Below are 21,136 nucleotides of genomic sequence, written 5' to 3'. Positions count from 1 at the left end.
AACGAATTTATGGGTTAGCTTATAGAGTCATGCACATGTGAAAAAACACCAGGATTGCACTTGAACAAGTATGGCAATACAAGCTGCTATCAGTAACTCAATAGCTATTGAGTAAGCTTAATGCTAACGCTAAAATGCTATTCACTCAATGAGCACTGAAATCCTCTATATATAAAGTGAGCTGAGCTCCTATACAGCAAATTGCAGTTCATTTACTGCTAAAGTGTATCCACACCAACAGAACCTCTAAAGTCCATGCAATCTAGCAATCTGGCCGATTACCATCAGTGTAGTCTGCTGTTGTTTACATACAGTACATCCAACCACATAACTCTAAACAAATTGATAAGATGCATATTACCCAAATAATCGGTGGTCTCTGCTAACAGCCGCGTGGCACGCTTACTCCTTGTCAGACCCCGACGCGCGTTTCGCGACAGCTTCCTCTTGTTTAGAGTTATGTGGTTGGATGTACTGTATGTAAACAACAGCAGACTACACTGATGGTAATCGGCCAGATTGCTAGATTGCATGGACTTTAGAGGTTCTGTTGGTGTGGATACACTTTAGCAGTAAATGAACTGCAATTTGCTGTATAGGAGCTCAGCTCACTTTATACAGTGGGGCAAAAAAGTATTTAGTCAGTCAGCAATAGTGCAAGTTCCACCACTTAAAAAGATGAGAGGCGTCTGTAATTTACATCATAGGAAGACCTCAACTATGGGAGACAAACTGAGAAAAAAAAATCCAGAAAATCACATTGTCTGTTTTTTTAACATTTTATTTGCATATTATGGTGGAAAATAAGTATTTGGTCAGAAACAAAATTTCATCTCAATACTTTGTAATATATCCTTTGTTGGCAATGACAGAGGTCAAACGTTTTCTGTAAGTCTTCACAAGGTTGCCACACACTGTTGTTGGTATGTTGGCCCATTCCTCCATGAAGATCTCCTCTAGAGCAGTGATGTTTTTGGCTTTTCGCTTGGCAACACGGACTTTCAACTCCCTCCAAAGGTTTTCTATAGGGTTGAGATCTGGAGACTGGCTAGGCCACTCCAGGACCTTGAAATGCTTCTTACGAAGCCACTCCTTCGTTGCCCTGGCGGTGTGCTTTGGATCATTGTCATGTTGAAAGACCCAGCCACGTTTCATCTTCAATGCCCTTGCTGATGGAAGGAGGTTTGCACTCAAAATCTCACGATACATGGCCCCATTCATTCTTTCATGTACCCGGATCAGTCGTCCTGGCCCCTTTGCAGAGAAACAGCCCCAAAGCATGATGTTTCCACCACCATGCTTTACAGTAGGTATGGTGTTTGATGGATGCAACTCAGTATTCTTTTTCCTCCAAACACGACAAGTTGTGTTTCTACCAAATAGTTCCAGTTTGGTTTCATCAGACCATAGGACATTCTCCCAAAACTCCTCTGGATCATCCAAATGCTCTCTAGCAAACTTCAGACGGGCCCGGACATGTACTGGCTTAAGCAGTGGGACACGTCTGGCACTGCAGGATCTGAGTCCATGGTGGCGTAGTGTGTTACTTATGGTAGGCCTTGTTACATTGGTCCCAGCTCTCTGCAGTTCATTCACTAGGTCCCCCCGCGTGGTTCTGGGATTTTTGCTCACCGTTCTTGTGATCATTCTGACCCCACGGGGTGGGATGTTGCGTGGAGCCCCAGATCGAGGAGATTATCAGTGGTCTTGTATGTCTTCCATTTTCTAATTATTGCTCCCACTGTTGATTTCTTCACTCCAAGCTGGTTGGCTATTGCAGATTCAGTCTTCCCAGCCTGGTGCAGGGCTACAATTTTGTTTCTGGTGTTCTTTGACAGCTCTTTGGTCTTCACCATAGTGGAGTTTGGAGTCAGACTGTTTGAGGGTGTGCACAGGTGTCTTTTTATACTGATAACAAGTTTAAACAGGTGCCATTACTACAGGTAACGAGTGGAGGAAAGAGGAGATTCTTAAAGAAGAAGTTACAGGTCTGTGAGAGCCAGAAATCTTGATTGTTTGTTTCTGACCAAATACTTATTTTCCACCATAATATGCAAAAAAAAATGATAAAAAAACAGACAATGTGATTTTCTGGATTTTTTTTTCTCAGTTTGTCGCCCATAGTTGAGGTCTACCTATGATGTAAATTACAGACGCCTCTCATCTTTTTAAGTGGTGGAACTTGCACTATTGCTGACTGACTAAATACTTTTTTGCCCCACTGTATATATAGAGGATTTCAGTGCTCATTGAGTGAATAGCATTTTAGCGTTAGCATTAAGCTTACTCAATAGCTATTGAGTTACTGATAGCAGCTTGTATTGCCATACTTGTTCAAGTGCAATCCTGGTGTTTTTTCACATGTGCATGACTCTATAAGCTAACCCATAAATTCGTTGATTAACATATTTGGGATCTGCTGAAACAACATTTGTTTAAGACGCGTATTTGTCAGTTATTCTGTCTATTGTGGTTCAGAGGTATTGTTTTAAGGATTTTTTAATGTGTAATGTGTTTTTCAATAAAGTTATGAGTTTTTAAACAAAAAAGTACAAGACACTTTTTGACTCAGCGCACGGTTTAATAACCGATTCAGTTGGTCAATTTATTAATGAAGTCATCAGGAATAGCAAAGAATGCAGTCTTACATGCCTCCCAGAGTTCATCTTGATTCTTTGGTTTTGTCTTCCAAGCTTCCTCTTTCATCCTACCCCAAACATGCGCAATGATATTCATGTCTGGTGACTGGGCTGGCCAGTCCTTGAGCACCTTGATCTTTTTTGCCTGGAGGAACTTTGTTGTAGAGATGGATGTATGAGATGGAGCACTATCCTGCTGCAGAATTTGACCCCTTTTATGATTTGGAATATAAGAGGTAGCTAATACTTCTTGATATTTTAGGCTATTGATACTGCCTTCCACCTTGCAAATGTTTTGCACACCCCATACTGAATGTAACCCCAGACCTTGATCTTTCCACCACCAAATTTAACTGTTTTCTGGGTGTATTTTGGATCCATACGGGCTACAGTAGGTCTCCTGCAGTATTTGCGGCAGCTGTGGTGTAATTCTACTGAAGATTCATCAGAGAAATCCACCTTCTACCACTTTTCCAGCGTCCATCTGTTTAGCAGGCTGTGGGACTTTACAAATACCACAAGGTTTTTTATTTGCCTTTTGTTTAGTGCTGGCTTCTGGGCACTGATTCGACCACGGAGGCCATTTCAAGACAGATTCCTACAAACTGTTCTAGTTGACACAGGGACTTGAGGTAACCAGGCCTGTTGGAGCTCTGCTGCAGTGGAAGAGGGGCTTGCTTTGGATTTTCTAACCAACAAACGTTCCTCCTGAGCAGTTGTCTTGCAGGGTCTGGGCTTGTCAAACACATCTCTAGTCTCTTCAAATCTTTTTTGAATTCTTTGTAGTTGATGCTGAGACACATTAAAGGTGCCAGCCACCTCTGCAGTGGATCTGGTCTTCAGCCACTGGATAATCCAGGCTTTGGTCGCAGGGTGGATTTTTGGCATGTTGTCAGAGCTCAAGTTGCAGTTCAAGTGAAGGTCTGGGGTGCTGGGTTTCTTTTTATATACACACACACACACACACTAATTGATCATTTAGGCTACGTTCAGACTAGCGTTGCGCGCCGCTGCGTCGGCGACGCAACGCACGACGCACACAAAAACGCGGCAAAACGCACGCAAAAACGCTGCGTTTTGCAACGCGTGCGTCGTTTTTTGCCGAAAATCGGACGCAAGAAAAATGCAACTTGCTGCGTTTTCTTGGTCCGACGCTAGCGGCAAAAAAGACGCAAGTGTTGCAAAACGCAACACACAAAAACGCATGCGTCCCCCATGTTAAACATAGGGGCGCATGACGCGTGCGTCGCCGCTGCGTCGCCCGACACTAAGGCGACGCACACTAGCAGAACGCTAGTGTGAACGTAGCCTTACTGAGCACAGGTGAGGATGTAAACTAGGATTGGGAGCATTATATGACCAGGCGACAAAACTTTTGTCTTGCCAAAATCTGACAATTCTGTGTCCATTAGCTAATCAATATTTCTGCCTGGATGCCAATTTTTTTTTCTTAACCTAAACCACATTTCGGAGGGTTTCAGCTTTCAAAAGAACAATTTATACAATCAATGGATGAATTTAACATCAGGTTATAAGCTTTTATTTACATAACATGGATCAGCGACATAACTTCTGTCAGGGAGTGTACAATAAAGTGTGAAGTACCTGCCGATATCAGCGAGCGAAGGATCAGCAAGTTGGAATTCTTTATTGTAAGCAAGATGACCCGCCCCTGAGGAGCCTGGAAGTTGTTCTCAGAGATCACAGGTGTGCTGAGCCGAGCAGAGATTTCCGTGTATGGAGGAATCGAAGAAGAAGCACTCGGCCAAAAAATCTTCCAACCGACCAATACCTAATGTGTATAGGGGCCTTTAGACTATATTTGCCCATAAACTATAGCTATTTTCTGATTATATCAATTTCCCCATATTGATGCACTAAATTCTATGCTTGCTGCCAGTAACACTCAGAAGGGAAAAATAGATTAGTCCGGTTTATTGTGACCCCCATGTTATCCCCAAGACATCATGCAGGCAGATGTACCAGATTAGAACTAGTCATTGGAAATAATATTTTGTCTTCAAGAAAAACCCAGCAGCCACCACAGTGAGCCGGTTTTGGGTAGTGTTCCCACTTCCAATAAAATTCTGGGACATCTTTTCTTAGAAATCTGCATAGTGTCATCCCTCTGTTATCCTTCCTGGAAATGCCTATATTAATAGACAATTGGGTGTTACCATTTCCTCATCAATGGGAAGTGTCTTTACACCATCAGCTCTGAGTGGACTGACTTTCTTTACAACATTGATAACTGAAGCAAGCAAACCTATTAAAAAGGGGAAGGACCGTGACGCCAGCCCGAAGGGGAAGGACCGTGACGCCAGCCCGAAGGGGAAGGACCGTGACGCCAGCCCGAAGGGGAAGGACCGTGATACCAAACCGAAGGGGAAGGACAGTGACGCTGGCCCGAAGGCGGGGACTGTGAAGCCAGCCCGAAGGGGAAGGACCCTGACGCAGGCCCGAAGGTGGGGACCTTGACGCCAGCCCGAAGGGGAAGGACCGTGACGCCAGCCCGAAGGGGAAGGACCGTGACGCCAGCCCGAAGGGGAAGGACCGTGATACCAAACCGAAGGGGAAGGACCGTGATGCCGGCCCGAAGGTGGGGACCGTGACGCTGGCCCGAAGGTGGGGACCGTGACGCCAGCCAGAAGGGGAAGGACCGTGACACCAGCCCGAAGGGAGAGGATTGTGAAACCAGCCCGAAGGCGGGGACCATGACGCCAGCCCGAAGGGAATGGCCCGTGACGTCAGCCTGAAGGGGAAGGACCGTGACTCCAGCCTGAAGGGGAAGGACCGTGACTCCAGCCCGAAGGGCCAGGACGGTGACGCCAGTGCTGATTTGGCACAGGGCTCGCATGACCAAACAACCTCATGTGAGCTCTCGGAGGGAGTGTTGACACCGCGGGAACGACGCTGGCACAGGAGGTGAGCATAAGAACAACATAACATAAGAACGGTTGTCCTAGTAGAGGACAACCCCTCTAAGTGTCCCACATACAATAAACAAACAAATACCTAGCTATTTCCAAGACCAGCACTGTAATTCCCGGCAGTCAAGTGACACTGTATGTGGAAGCTGACTGGTTGCAGAAGTCACGGGACACAAAACTATCACGTGACCATCGGGAACCACTGGGGCGCTGATCCAGGAGGAGACTACTGTATATGATTTTTTTTTTATTTATTTTATGAGGGGCGCATAAATAAGTTGTTCCTTTTCAGAACCTTTTCCCTATATGCACAGCACATTGTAAAAAAAAAATATATACATATATCTGTTCTCTATTTACTCTGCCTGGGTCTGGTGTGGAGTCTCCACCACTGCTACCTGTCTCTGTTTGGCTGCAGAGGTGAAGTCACATCAATAACCACTGATGATCTAGACAGCACAATCTGCTGAGGTCACTGATTGACTCAAGTGATGTCGATGTGTTGTCACCTCTTCAGCCAAACAACTGAGACGGGGGCAGCGATGGAGACTCAGCAGGAAAAAAAAAAGTTTTCGGAAAGGTCACAACTCATTGAAGTAACTAAGGCTACGTTCACATTTGTGTTCTGCCGGGCTGCGTCGGGAGCAGCCGCGGCGACGCATGCGCCCCTATATTTAATAACATGGGGGCGCATGGACATGCGTTTGCATGCGTTTTGCGATGCATGCAGGTTTTTTGCCGCAAGCGTTAGGGCGCAGAGGACGCAGCAAGATGCATTTTTTTTGCGTCCAAAATTCGGCAAAAAAAAACACGCATGCGTCGCAAAACTATGCGTTTTAGCGTGCGTTTTTGTATACGTTGCATCGCCGACGCACCATCGCACAACACAAATGTGAACGTAGCCTTAGAAGTGCTTGACCAGTGGCGGACAACCTTCTTTACATCTCATGTCAGAGCCTTAAAAACGATCCGTATGGTTTGAAGCCATTTACTGCACAAACTTCGCTCTTCCGCGCTTCTTAAGTCTGGTCATGACATTACCAAGTTTTACAATGGAATTTGCAATATAAGGACTCCAATAAAAGCCTAAACCGCAGCACAGCCCATAAAAAAATAAGCTAAAAATAAGTCTGGCGGCTCTGTAGAAGATCACAAGCATGGACGCAAACATATGTGAGTAATCAGAGCATACATCCGCCTGTTAGAGTGCCGGAAAATCTATTTGACATGTGTCTCCCTCTGACGCCATCTGTATGACTCGCAGAATAAGAGGATTGTCTGGTAGAAAGTAATACCTGGAGAAGGACAATGGACGCAAACGCGAGAATATTAAGAAGTGCACAGAGGGGTCAGCCAAGACAGAGGCACCGCATATTATGGCGGAGGGTGCAGACCGGCTTATTAACCATGGATTTGCCGCTGCGGACAAAGCCATAAGCAGCTTAGAAGATCTACAAGAAAGATGTGCCGAAGAATAATGGATGCAATAAAAGGAGCCACCTCCAAGAAGGACATTCGAGGTGCCGACTTTGGAAAATTACAGAAATTGAATTTTCGACATGACAGCCGATAACATATTGGAGCAAAATAACCTCCTAATATTGAGTCGTAACCTAGAAAAGGAGGCAGCCAGCGCTAACCGAGAAGCAAGAAAGACATTCACACTGGATGCAGAACTTGGGCAGCAAAATGACCTTTTCCACCAAGACACAAAATCTCCAGAGTCCTCCATGGAGGAAGACGCTAACAGCTCCAACTGGGAACTAAGTGATTTAGCACAGAGTGGAGAATCGTGGGAGCAAATGACAGATGACAGCCATGCAGGGGGAGATTACGTCAGAACCAGCAGGAGAAGAGACTTCAGTGATTTATCCGCACGGAGAGCCGCGGCTAGAGATCTGGAGGCTTCGAGCCTCAGCTGGGAAAACAGCGATTCCTTCACATTGGGTGCAGAGGTGATCCAGCCCCAGGTAGATGGAGAATACCTGTCATCATGCAATACTACTACTCCCGACATAAATGATACAGAGAGGGAAGATTGTGGACCAGCGCACCGGGTCTCTGTGGTAAGCAACAACGCACAGATGCTGAGTGATATGGGTCCAGCATCTATAGAGGATCCTGCCGCAGGTGCTGCCTGGCTCGTGCCCTCAGTGCCAGCCAAATGCCTGGAAATGGGGGCAGCGATTGTGGCCTCATTAGCACTTGGCACAGTCGGCCTTAATGTAATCTCCATGGTGTCTTCTGGCACAATAGACATAAACAGAACACGGATGGTGCCAACAGATCGCACTGATTGGGAGGCACGGAGTATGGACTCTATTTGTCCTGCCACGATGTCTGCAGAATGTGTGAATGTTGATTCCGTAACCCCGGAAGGGATAAGACAATGCTGGCATCCATTAGAGGATCGTCTCTATGCTCTGGGGAAAGCCCTGACAGCACTAGACATGAAACGTGAAGGCCTCTCTCCACATATTCGGGAGGCAGAAACACTGCTCGATGAAGTGGAATTATCATTCAGCCGGCATGCTCTGCGCATCGCTGACATTGTGGAGGAAAACAATGGCCGAGCTGAGCGCCTCCTGCCGCTCGAAGAACGGCTAGGAAAGGAGGCACAACAACAACAACAGAGCCTGAGGTAAAGAAGATGACTAAACACGAGCAGCTGGTCCACATAGGACTGCCGTCATCAGACTCCGCATACCGATATTGTGACCACGAGCAGGACTGAAACCAAGGCTAGAAATTAATGATGGCAATTTATATTAATAGGTTCTGACCTGTCATAACTGGTAGGGATCTACTCTTTAATTAAAACAATGGAATCAAATACCTTCCAAGGGGTTGTCCCCTACTCTGACAACCCCTTCCTAAATGCTTTTACTCACCTCCCAAACTCGTGCCGCTCCCGCAATGTCTGTTCTCACTGTGGGAGTGTGACATGGTTATGCCACAGGAGCACTGCAGCCAATCAGTGGCCAATTAGTTGGCGCTGATTGACTGCAGCACTCATGTGGCACAACAATGTCAAACAAGGGCTGGGAGAAATGAACATTGCAGGAGGTAAGAAAAAAAGGTGTTTGTAAGCTACTCTGGAGGGGCTAGAGAATTTTAAAAGTAGTTTTCCAAGTAGTGGACAATCCCTTTAACTAGTGCCTTTCTGGTCACATTTTGGTTATTGTTGTTTAGGATGTGTAGCTATAATAAACTCTTCAATGATGCATTATTTGGTTGTGCACATATAGAGGTAAACTGAAAACCAATTTGTCTGATCATAGTTTTTATGGGTATTTTGCATGAAAGTATACAGAATGGCAGAAACAATCAGAAACTCATGACATCAGAACCAAGAGCTCATTTAGCACCACTCCGACAATAACTCTACCGTCAAATACTGAACAGCATCAATACCTTAAATGGAATGTATCTTCAGACAATGACGTATTGTTTAAAATCAGTTTTTGTGTTACATGTACTTTTTTCGCTAAAATTTGTCAACTTTTTTTTTTTTTTTTAAAGACAAACTTCCTGTCTGTTCAGGAAGAATTTGCTGGAGTTTTCCTTATCCACAGAGGGAGGATTACAATGACGGATAACGCAGGATCCACCAATCAAACTAGGGGATGTCACAGCTGCTCCCGCTTCCCCTTCCTTCACAATAACATGTGCATACGCTGTTTAGACACTTCAATACGACAGAAAAGGTCAGCTATGTACATGTGCTGTTTCCTGAAACAAAATGAAGTACGATTCTAAAAAAGCCCAGTGGTCTGTGTTTAAATTGCAAGATATCGATTTTTTTTGTTTCCATTTTAATAACGATTGTAATATGGAAATAAAAATTGCACAAAAAGCACAGATTTAAACAATAGGTAATTTTCTGACTACATATTCCCTTTAAGATTATGACTAGTTAGATACCTTGCAGTCACATATGTATCAAAACACTTTATCACTCACTTGTTTGTAGGCGGGACCTGTAGACAGGCGGGACCTGTAGACAGGCGGGACCTGTAGACAGGCGGGACCTGTAGACAGGCGGGACCTGTAGACAGGCGGGACCTGTAGACAGGCGGGACCTGTAGACAGGCGGGACCTGTAGACAGGCGGGACCTGTAGACAGGCGGGACCTGTAGACAGGCGGGACCTGTAGACAGGCGGGACCTGTAGACAGGCGGGACCTGTAGACAGGCGGGACCTGTAGACAGGCGGGACCTGTAGACAGGCGGGACCTGTAGACAGGCGGGACCAGTAGACAGGCGGGACCTGTAGACAGGCGGGACCAGTAGACAGGCGGGACCTGTAGACAGGCGGGACCTGTAGACAGGCGGGACCTGTAGACAGGCGGGACCTGTAGACAGGCGGGACCTGTAGACAGGCGGGACCTGTAGACAGGCGGGACCCGTTTGCTGAATCTTCCTAGTAACATCTTCAAACGATGCTACAGATTCCAACAGAAACCGCTAACAACCACATATGACTCCCTGGTATACAGACACCAGGTGGAAAGCCCACAAAACCGTGGAAACACAGCTAGTACATGAAACTGTAAAGGACAGGTGTTTAGTGTTAATGTTGTCTAAAAAGGCACATTTAAAATCCACAGGACCTGATTCATCATGGCAATTTCATCATTGCTTTATGAGAATACCTCCCAATTAGTGACTTTTTGATTAGTGCAAAATTCAAACAATTTGCGCCTTTTTTGTTTTTCAAATTGTCTTTTGTTGTTCAGTTAGCTTTCTGATTTCTTGTTCAAATAGTTTTTATTGAATTTTAATTTTTTTTTTTTTTAAATAATAAAACTTCTCAGCTTTCTGGTTGTTACATCAATGTGGCTTTCCAAAATGTTTTGGATCGATTCATCAAACCGGACTTTAAAAAAATAAATAAAAATATTGCTAAATTTGGAGAAATGTACTCCTTAGTTTTATGTTCGCTAGTTACTTTTTTGCAAACTCTGTCATTTTGCAAAACCTGCGACCTTTTGAGCTGAAAGGTGGCAAAACGAGTCAAAGAAAAATTGAGCATCTTTTACATTTTGATATTTGATTCATGAAGCACCATTTTTGAAGAATTTGGCATCGGAAGCCACAACACACAAATGATGAACTGTCTCACTATCTCAACATGACAACCACCATCCAAATGTCAGTTTTAACAGCAGTGAAAAATGTCTGCAGACCACGGCATAACCAGGAGATTCATCGGAGGAAGGTAAAATGTTATTGCAGGCAATAGATGCAAGGAAACAAAGGCAAATGAAGTCCATCGTTATACGACTGCACCGTCTGCCTACAAACATGTAACTGGATGTAAGATTGGGCCGTACCTGAAAGGTTTAGAAACCTGAGAGCTAAATTTTGTAAATTCCCCCGGAGCCGTCCATTCAGATCCAACCTAAGGTAAGGCAATAAAGAGTTGTGTTAGGATTAGGCAAAATATTGGCGCAAAGTGGTGGAAAGTTGGATGAAAGGGTCAAACTTGTTGAGCAGATGCCCTAAATTTACCATGATGAATATTAGATCTGTTTGGACCAAGTTTCCACTTTCGTATGTATATTACACAGGATTAGAAAATTTGTAGTCATCTCCCATGTGCACCTCGTGAAGAGGAGCCGGTGGCTCCCGTGCCATGTACGGAGGGACTGCTTGCCCGAGCGAGGACTCGAGTAAGCGGGGCTGGCTGTGAAGTCAAAGCTTTGTAAGATGTACTTCTTAATTAACACTTCTCCAAACTAAGGCAGTGGCAAAAAGCACAACGAGACAGTGGTGAGAAACCCCGTCACATAAGAAATTCATGGCTTACTCTAGAAAAATTCAATCAGATCAACTCTCGGGATAAATCCCCGCCACGTCCAGTACCAATTACAGAGGCATGCACAATTACAAGGACTGATTATGCCGGTGTTAAACAAGCTCCAGGAATTATCCAGCTTTAATGAAAAATGCATACAGGGGGTCCTCAAATGGGCAGCGCACGCTCACACAACAAATAAATAACGGGTTCTGGCATTTTTATCAAAATACACCATGTTTATTTCAATGACAATCCCATTAATCCTTTATTCAGGTAAGAAAATACAAGTCGTGGAACTACAGGTGCCAGGAGAACACTCCAAGCTCCAGCGCTAAAATTCGTATTCGGTGGCTACAAACATACGCCTTGTGGGTGTACCTCTTCTTCACCTGACCAACAAGTATATCATATCACGAACTTATGGTCTTTCGAAGAGGGGGGTACATCTACCCAACGTGCATGTTTTAGGCAAACATGGCGCTGATATGTTCTTCTGCTACTTGTAGTTCAACAAGTTTCCATTGTAGTTTTTTTTTTTAAATGACCATTTGCCCCAATTAGCATTTGGACCCCGAGGTGCCAATTTCTGGGTGCATCAGCTGCTGTAATGCCCTTTCAATCAAACACTTTTACAGCTGGTGTGACTGTCGCAACGGCAAATAAGTGCATAAAGCGCAGGTGTCAGCTGTACAAAGTGCAGGTGCCAGCTGTGTTATTCACATGGCACCCAAAATTAACTGATGTTTGGAGACAAGTCTGACTGCAACAGTTGAGTCTCTTAGATGACAGCAGCATTTAACAGGAAAGGAACAGAGGAGAGGGAGGACAGCTGCCCCTGTTGGGATACCAGTGTGCTAATGGGTTACAATGGCTGCTGGGGCCTAGCGACGGCACACGTCACAACCATCTTGGTACTTTTGTGAAGCCTAGCCACAAGCTGGCCTTCATCGGACTGAATTTTACTATACACCAATATCGAGGGACTGCAGCATAGTGACCTGGAGAATTATGTAGTTAACTTTAGAACTACTGAAAAAACAAAACCCAAGAATAATGGCAGAATTAGTTGGGAGTTGTTTTTTCTCCAACCACACTTGTAATTCTTTTTACTTGTCTATTAGAACGCTTTATGGTAAAATCAATTGTCTCCTTCAATACTATTTACTTCTCCCGCAAAAATAAATAAATATATATATATATATATATATATATATATATATATATAAAGTCCAGCTCTGGCAGGAAGAGTAAGGGAATACCCTGTGTGGAGTGGAGAGTATATACTGTGTTGTGGTAGGCTCTGCGGGGGCGGTGCTTGAGGAGAGAACATCCCCTGTGTTATGCACCCCCCCTTAGGCACTGCATTTGGTATAAGAGGAAATTCAGACATAAAGAAGCAGTAATTCTATCTGGCCAGGTTAATGTAGATATGCAAGAATGGACTATTCGTTACCGGGCAGCTACCACTTGTGTGTCATGTAAAACCCTAGCCCTTACCTTTCCCACATACGCAATCAATTGGGCACTGGACGGGCTTTCTTCTACACTCAGCCAAAATTCAGAGTTATCTTCTGAGGCAACAGCAAATTGAAAGTCCCCTGTAGAGGAAGAAGAAGTTGGTGAGACAAGATCTACTGATGTGCAGAAAATGGAACCCGACAGGCCACCGCCGGGATTATATAAATAGGGTTAGAAGCGGGGAGAACATCCAACAGCTAAGAAAAGCCTCGGTTCAGGTCTAATCTCAGAGTGCTGCAGAAGAGGCCATGAGTATATGTGCTTTCTGCAGAATCAATCAGACGGTCCATAGAGGGGTCGTTAGAGACGGCTTTACATTTCCACCCCCTCCTTCATGTAGAACCGAAACGGCCAATGGCTCCTGGAGGAGCAACATGCACACAAACAATGACGCCCTGGGAGTAAACCTAATAAAAAATACATTCACATGCTCTACACTTCCCAGGCTGTGGATAATAACGGAGATTACAATATTGATCCATTCAACACCCGCAAGGAACATTCTGCTCATCGAGAGGGAAGAACAACTGGATGTGGTGTGAAAACATCTACAAAACGGCCCAGAACTACAGTAGAGGATATATCTGGAGGCACGTCAGGACTTAAAGGGCTATTCCCAGCCTCATAGATGGGTATTGTCGGATAGCGCTTGGACGTATAAGCAAGTTTGCAATTTATTGCTGGTTAAAATATTCAGCCGTTCTTGATATTTTAACACTTTTGTTTCCTAGCTACCTTAGAAGACCGACCACCACTGCTAGACAGCAGAACATGAGCAGAGCTTACAAGCGCTTTTCTATTGAGCTTATTAACGCCATTCTCAAGTAGGCCACGATCACTAAATCTCGTCTAGCTTCAGGAAAGATCTTAAAAGCTAGACAGCAGCGGTGGTCGGTCTCCTAGGCAACGATCTGTAAAAATATGAATATCTCAAACGGCTGGAAATTTCAGTAAGTAGGAAATTGCAACAGTGCTTGTTTTAACAAGCAATGCCCGTTTATGAAGATGGGATTAACCCTCTAAGGAAATCCCCCTCCCCCCCAAAAAAAGAGAACATTACAGTGTCTATAATACTGCTCCTTTGGAAGGGGCTTTTTGCAAACTATAGGCGAGTTAGGTCCAGGGCTTGTACATCATTTCCACAATGTGAAAGAAGAGGTGATAAAAGAGAGACGGTTAATGGAAATATGCCATATTTCACACCCACCATCCTTGTAAGGGTGAATGTACCCGAATATCCTTAATCCATAATTCTTCCACTTGGGTGATACAGCTAGTTTAGTGACGGTGGTGCGAGTCTATGGACGAGAAAGAAAACACCCAGTGATAAGGGAAGAAGATAAGAAAAGAAGGGACAAAGTGAAAAGAGAGAGAATACTTACATGAGGATACAGGGGGAAATGTAGGTTTGCCTTGAGTTGCAGCACCGATCCACCACACCAGTCCTCAAATACATGGAGGTTCACTTTGCCCTTGTACTTTAAAAGAAGAAGTATTGCATTAAGGATGACCATTCTCTATTATGATCGCTCAAACAAAAAACTCAGCACTCGGTAGCGCCATAGCATGCAAATATCAAATAGGAAAATTGAATTACATTACTGCACTAGAAATATGAAAAATTGAGAAAGCTTAGCGCATAAATTGGCCAATTCATGTGTACCCGGAAGCCACGTTAAGGCGTTTCTCATTTCCAGGACCTAACTATGCCTTTCCTCGGTTAGAATAAAGTCTTCATCTGAATGGGAACCTAATATGAGTCCTGTCAGACTAAAATCTCTCTCTCTCTGTGGAGAGGTAGTGGTCCTGTTGTGATTAAAAACACCTGTGGCTAAAAAGGCGGAGTGCTCAGTCAGAAGGCTAACGAAAACAAATTTAAAAAAACTAATCCAAACAGAGTAAGTGTGAACAGGTGCTGAACCTAGAGTCACCAACTGAAACAAATATGTATACGAGTTGGTGACTCTAGGTTAGCACCTGTTCACACTTAGTTTATGTTTGGATGTGACAGTTTTTAAAAAATTTGCATTTCCCATTATGAACCACTGCTACAGCAAATTTTGCAAGGCGTCAATCCAGGGAATAATTTTCAATAAATATCAATAAAAGCCTCCAATTTTAACAATAGATGGCTTACAGGGGGTCAGCTCACCAGAAACCGCCCCTTTCACAGTGCAGGTGCCAAAGCGGTCAGCCGATTGTCGGGGATCTCACTCCAAGTAAACAGTTAACTATGCCAGGCTGCAAACAGCCAGGCCCATAGTGTTATATAGCAGCAATTCAGAGGAGTGCCTCTGCTTGTAACACAAGGAAGGATTAGGGAGGACGGGTCATTTTCCACTAATAGGTCATCATTTTTTTTTTACCTGGCATAAATCCTAAATCTGACATTGCTTAATTTTTGTTCCTGTGCCTCTCACGTCCTGAGATATGGCCACTCCTTGTTATATATACAACTAATCATTTTTAGCCAACCGGGCATGGTCATCATGAGTACTCATGTAGATAAGAGTTGAGGACAAAACAGTTGAAGACAACACCCACTTGTCTGAAAATAATGGATTTACATACAGGTAAGATGGGGGCATATCCATTCAATGGAACAATCTGTTCCAGATTCAGGACAACAGCGTATTTACACCAGGCAATTACATATTTATGGCATGTGACATCGTTTTAAAAGAGTTCCTGTCTCTTGGTCAAACAATGGGGTTACATACCTTTTAGAATTACATGAGCGTCTCTGATTCTGCCGTTCATTTCCATTTTGTGCTACGTCATTCAATTGCAGAGATATTCACATTTGTCACTTTTGGAGCTCAGTATGTGAAGTCTCTGCTCGCAGTCCACTTGGGCGCTTCTTTAGAGTCTTTTCTGGGGGGCGTGTGCTTTGACACCTTTCTCCCTCTCATACGTTGCCAATCAACGTCAGATTGCTAGATCAGCCGTCAAGCTGTGACTGGCAACATCTGGGAGAAAGTGGTAAAAGTGCACACTGCTGGAGAAAACACAAGAAAGGGCCAGTTGCACTACAAGCAGAGATTTCACATTCTGCCCTCCAAAAATCAACAAATGTGAATATCTCTGCAATGGAGCAACGCACGTCAAAACGGAAAAAAGCGGCAGAATCAAGGGAGCTCAGGGATTTTTACAAAAGTATTTAACATTTTATTAAGCAAGTGACAGATCCTCTTTAAATATGTCATTATATAACTTATTTTCAGAGCGGCCTTGTGTTCTGGCTCACGAAGGGGAGTCCCAAAAAGGCATTTGTCTTTTTTTAACCCCTTCCCGACCTGTGACACAGCGTATGCGTCATGAAAGTCGGTGCCAATCCGACCTGTGACGCATATGCTGTGTCACAGAAAGATCGCGTCCCTGCAGATCGGGTGAAAGGGTTAACTCCCATTTCACCCGATCTGCAGGGACAGGGGGAGTGGTAGTTTAGCCCAGGGGGGGTGGCTTCACCCCCTCGTGGCTACGATCGCTCTGATTGGCTGTTGAAAGTGAAACTGCCAATCAGAGCGATTTGTAATATTTCACCTAAAAAAATGGTGAAATATTACAATCCAGCCATGGCCGATGCTGAAATATCATCGGCCATGGCTGGAAATACTAATGTGCCCCCACCCCACTCCTCCGATCGCCCCCCCAGCCCCCCGATCTGTGGCCCGCTCCCCTCCGTCCTGTGCTCCGCTCCCCCGTCCTCCTGTCCGCTCCCCCCGTGCTCCAATCACACCCCCCCGTGCTCCAATCAAACCCCCCCGCACTCCGATCCCCCCCCGTGCTCCGATCCACCCCCCCTGCACACCGATCCACCCCCCCTGCACACCGATCCACCCGCCCGCACACCGATCACTCTCCCCCATGCTCCGATCCCTCCCCCCCGTGCTCCGACGCCCCCCCGTGCCCTGATCTCCCCCCCTTATACTTACCGATCCTGGCGGGGTCCGTCCGTCTTCTTCCCCGGGCGCCGCCATGTTCCAAAATGGCGGGCGCATGCGCAGTGCGCCCGCCGAATCTGCCGGCCGGCAGATTCGTTCCAATGTGAATTTTGATCACTGTGATATAATCTATCACAGTGGTCAAAATAAAAAAACAGTAAATGACCCCCCCCATTTGTCCCCCATAGATAGGGACAATAATAAAATAAAGAATTTTTTTTTTTTTCACTAAGGTTGGAGTTAGAACTAGGGTTAGGGTTAGGGGTAGGGTTAGGGGTAGGGTTAGGGGTAGGGTTAGGGGTAGGGTTAGGGGTAGGGTTAGGGGTAGGGGTAGGGTTAGGGTTAGGGTTAGGGTTTCGGTATGTGCACACGTATTCTGGTCCTCTGCGGATTTTTGGCAGATTTACCGCGGTTTTTCTGCGCATTTCACTGCGGTTTTACAACTGCGATTTTCTATTGGAGCAGTTGTAAAACCGCTGTGGAATCCGCAGAAAGAAGTGACATGCTGCGGAATGTAAACCGCTGCGTTTCCGTGCAGTTTTTCCGCAGCATGTGTACAGCGATTTTTGTTTCCCATAGGTTTACATTGAAATGTAAACTCATGGGAAACTGCTGCGGATCCGCAGCGTTTTCCGAAGCGTGTGCACATACCTTTAGAATTAGGCTATGTGCACACGGTGCGGATTTGGCTGCGGATCCGCAGCGGATTGGCCGCTGCGGATCCGCAGCAGTGTTCCATCAGGTTTACAGTACCATGTAAACCTATGGAAAACCAAATCCGCTGTGCCCATGGTGCGGAAAAGACCGCACGGAAACGCTGCGTTGTATTTTCCGCAGCATGTCAATTCTTTGTGCGGATTCCGCAGCGTTTTACACCTATTCCTCAATAGGAATCCGCAGGTGAAATCCGCAGTAAATCCGCAGGTAAAACGCAGTGCCTTTTACCCGCGGATTTTTCAAAAATGGTGCGGAAAAATCTCACACGAATCCGCAACGTGGGTACATAGCCTTAGGGTTAGGGTTGGGTTGGAATTAGGGTTGTGGTTAGGGTTAGGGGTGTGTTGGGGTTAGGGTTGTGGTTAGGGTTACGGCTACAGTTGGGATAAGGGTTAGGGGTGTGTTGGCGTTAGAATTGAGGGGTTTCCACTGTTTAGGCACATCAGGGGGTCTTCAAACGCAACATGGCGCCACCATTGATTCCAGCCAATCTTTTATTCAAAAAGTCAAATGGTGCTCCTTCCCTTCCGAGCCCCGACGTGTGCCCAAACAGTGGTTTACCCCCACATATGGGGTATCAGTGTACTCAGGACAAACTGGGCAACAATTACTGGGGTCCAATTTCTCCTGTTACCCTTGAGAAAATAAAAAATTGCTTGCTAAAACATCATTTTTGAGGAAAGAAAAATGATTTTTTATTTTCACGGCTCTGCGTTGTAAACGTCTGTGAAGCACTTGGGGGTTCAAAGTGCTCACCACATATCTAGATAAGTTCCTTGGGGGGTCTAGTTTCCAAAATGGGGTCACTTGTGGGGGGTTGCTACTGTTTAGGCACACCAGGGGCTCTGCAAACACAACGTGACGCCCGCAGACCATTCCATCAAAGTCTGCATTTCAAAAGTCACTACTTCCCTTCTGAGCCCCGACGTGTGCCCAAACAGTGGTTTACCCCCACATATGGGGTATCAGCGTACTCAGGAGAAACTGGACAACAACTTTTGGGGTCAAATTTCTCCTGTTACCCTTGGGAAAATAATAAATTCTGGGCTAAAAAATTATTTTTGAGGAAAGAAAACGTATTTATTATTTTCACTGCTCTGTGTTATAAACTTCTGTGAAGCACTTGGGGGTTCAAAGTGCTCACCTCACATCTAGATAAGTTCCTTTCGGGGTCTAGTTTCTAAAATGGGGTCACTTGTGGGGGGTTTCTACTGTTTAGCCACATCAGGGGCTCTGCAAACGCAACGTAACGCCCGCAGAGCATTCCATCAAAGTCTGCATTTCAAAATGTCACTACTTGACTTCCGAGCCCCGACATGTGCCCAAACTGTGGTTTACCCCCACATATGGGGTATCAGCGTACTCAGGAGAAACTGTACAACAACTTTTGGGGTCAAATTTCTCCTGTTACCCTTGGGAAAATAATAAATTGCAGGCTAAAAAATCATTTTAGAGAAAATAAAATTTTTATTTTATTTTCATGGCTCTGGGTTATAAACTTCTGTGAAGCACTTGGAAGTTCAAAGTCCTCACCACACATCTAGATTAGTTCCTTTGGGGGTCTAGTTTCCAAAATGGGGTCATATGTGGGGGATCTCCAATGTTTAGGCACACAGGGGCTCTCCAAACGTGACATGGTGTCCGCTAATGATTGGAGCTAATTTTCCATTTAAAAAGCCAATTGGCGTGCCTTCCCTTCCGAGCCCTGCCGTGCGCCCAAACAGTGGTTTACCCCCACATATGGGGTATCAGCGTACTCAGGACAAACTGGACAACAACATTTGCGGTCCAATTTCTCCTATTACCCTTGGCAAAATAGGAAATTCCAGGCTAAAAATCATTTTTGAGGAAAGAAAAATTATTTTTTATTTTCATGGCTCTGCATTATAAACTTCTGTGAAGCACCTGGGGGTTTAAAGTGCTCAATATGCATCTAGATAAGTTCCTTGGGGGGTCTAGTTTCCAAAATGGGGTCACTTGTGGGGGAGCTCCAATGCATAGGCACACAGGGGCTCTCTAAACGCGACATGGTGTCCGCTAACAATTGGAGCTAATTTTCCATTCAAAAAGTCAAATGGCGCGCCTTCCCTTCCGAGCCCTGCCGTGTGCCCAAACAGTGGTTTACCCCCACATATGAGGTATCGGCGTACTCGGGAGAAATTGCCCAACAAATTTTAGGATTCATTTTATCCTATTGCCCATGTGAAAATGAAAAACTGAGGCGAAAAGAATTTTTTTGTGAAAAAAAAAGTACTTTTTCATTTTTACAGATCAATTTGTGAAGCACCTGAGGGTTTAAAGTGCTCAATATGCATCTAGATAAGTTCCTTGGGGGGTCTAGTTTCCAAAATGGGGTCATTTGTGGGGGAGCTCCAATGTTTAGGCACACGGGGGCTCTCCAAACACGACATGGTGTCCGCTAACGATGGAGATAATTTTTCATTCAAAAAGTCAAATGGCGCTCCTTCCCTTCCGAACCTTACCATGTGCCCAAACAGTGGTTTACCCCCACATGTGAGGTATCGGTGTACTCATGAGAAATTGCCCAACAAATTTTAGGATCCATTTTATCCTGTTGCCCATGTGAAAATGAAAAAAATTGAGGCTAAAAGAATTTTTTTGTGAAAAAAAAGTACTTTTTCATTTTTACGGATCAATTTGTGAAGCCCCCGGGGGTTCAAAGTTCTCACTATGCATCTAGATAAGTTCCTTCGGGCGTCTAGTTTCCAAAATGGGGTCACGTGTGGGGGAGCTCCAATTTTTAGGCACACGGGGGCTCTCCAAACGTGACATGGTGTCCGCTAAAGAGTGGAGCCAATTTTTCATTCAAAAAGTCAAATGGCGCTCCTTCCCTTCCAAGCCCTGCCGTGCGCCCAAACAGTGGTTTACCCCCACATATGAGGTATCAGCGTACTCAGGACAAATTGGACAACAACTTTCGTGGTTCAGTTTCTCCTTGTACCATTGGGAAAATTAAAAAAATGTTGCTAAAAGATAATTTTTGTGACTAAAAAGTTAAATGTTCATTTTTTCCTTCCATGTTGCTACTGCTGCTGTGAAGCACCTGAAGGGTTAAAAAACTTCTTGAATGTGGTTTTGAGCACCTTGAGGGGTGCATTTTTTAGAATGGTGTCACTTTTGGGTATTTTCAGCCATATAGACCCCTCAAACTGACTTCAAATGTGAGGTGGTCCCTAAAAAAAATGGTTTTGTAAATTTCGTTGTAAAAATGAGAAATCGCTGGTCAAATTTTAACTCTTATAACTTCCTAGCAAAAAAAAATTTTGTTTCCAAAATTGTGCTGGTGTAAAGTAGACATGTGGGAAATGTTATTTATTAACTATTTTGTGTCACATAACTCTCTGGTTTAACAGAATAAAAATTCAAAATGTGAAAATTGCGAAATTTTCAAAATTTTCGCCAAATTTCCGTTTTTATCACAAATAAACGCAGAATTTATTGACCTAAATTTACCACTAACATGAAGCCCAATATGTCACGAAAAAACAATCTCAGAACCGCTAGGATCCGTTGAAGCGTTCCTGAGTTATTACCTCATAAAGGGACACTGGTCAGAATTGCAAAA

The 21,136-nt window shown here is 44.7% G+C and overlaps 1 protein-coding gene across 2 annotated transcripts in view; it reads right to left on the bottom strand.

The window, feature by feature from the left end:
- Positions 1-21,136, bottom strand: part of B4GALNT4 (beta-1,4-N-acetyl-galactosaminyltransferase 4) — a 67,233-nt gene that overhangs the window by 32,682 nt on the left and 13,415 nt on the right. For both annotated transcript variants that reach the window (XM_069739765.1, XM_069739766.1), the window contains exons 5-8: positions 14,272-14,367; positions 14,097-14,187; positions 12,869-12,969; positions 10,905-10,972 (exon numbers count right to left, since the gene is read on the bottom strand). In XM_069739765.1, the coding sequence (XP_069595866.1) occupies positions 10,905-10,972; positions 12,869-12,969; positions 14,097-14,187; positions 14,272-14,367 (356 nt within the window). The remainder of the gene's footprint in view (positions 1-10,904; positions 10,973-12,868; positions 12,970-14,096; positions 14,188-14,271; positions 14,368-21,136) is intronic.

This window comes from Ranitomeya imitator, chromosome 9, assembly GCF_032444005.1.
Source record: "Ranitomeya imitator isolate aRanImi1 chromosome 9, aRanImi1.pri, whole genome shotgun sequence".
Taxonomy (NCBI): Eukaryota; Metazoa; Chordata; class Amphibia; order Anura; family Dendrobatidae; genus Ranitomeya; species Ranitomeya imitator.
Note: the sequence above shows the minus strand (reverse complement) of the source record. Positions and strands in the feature narration are given on the sequence as shown.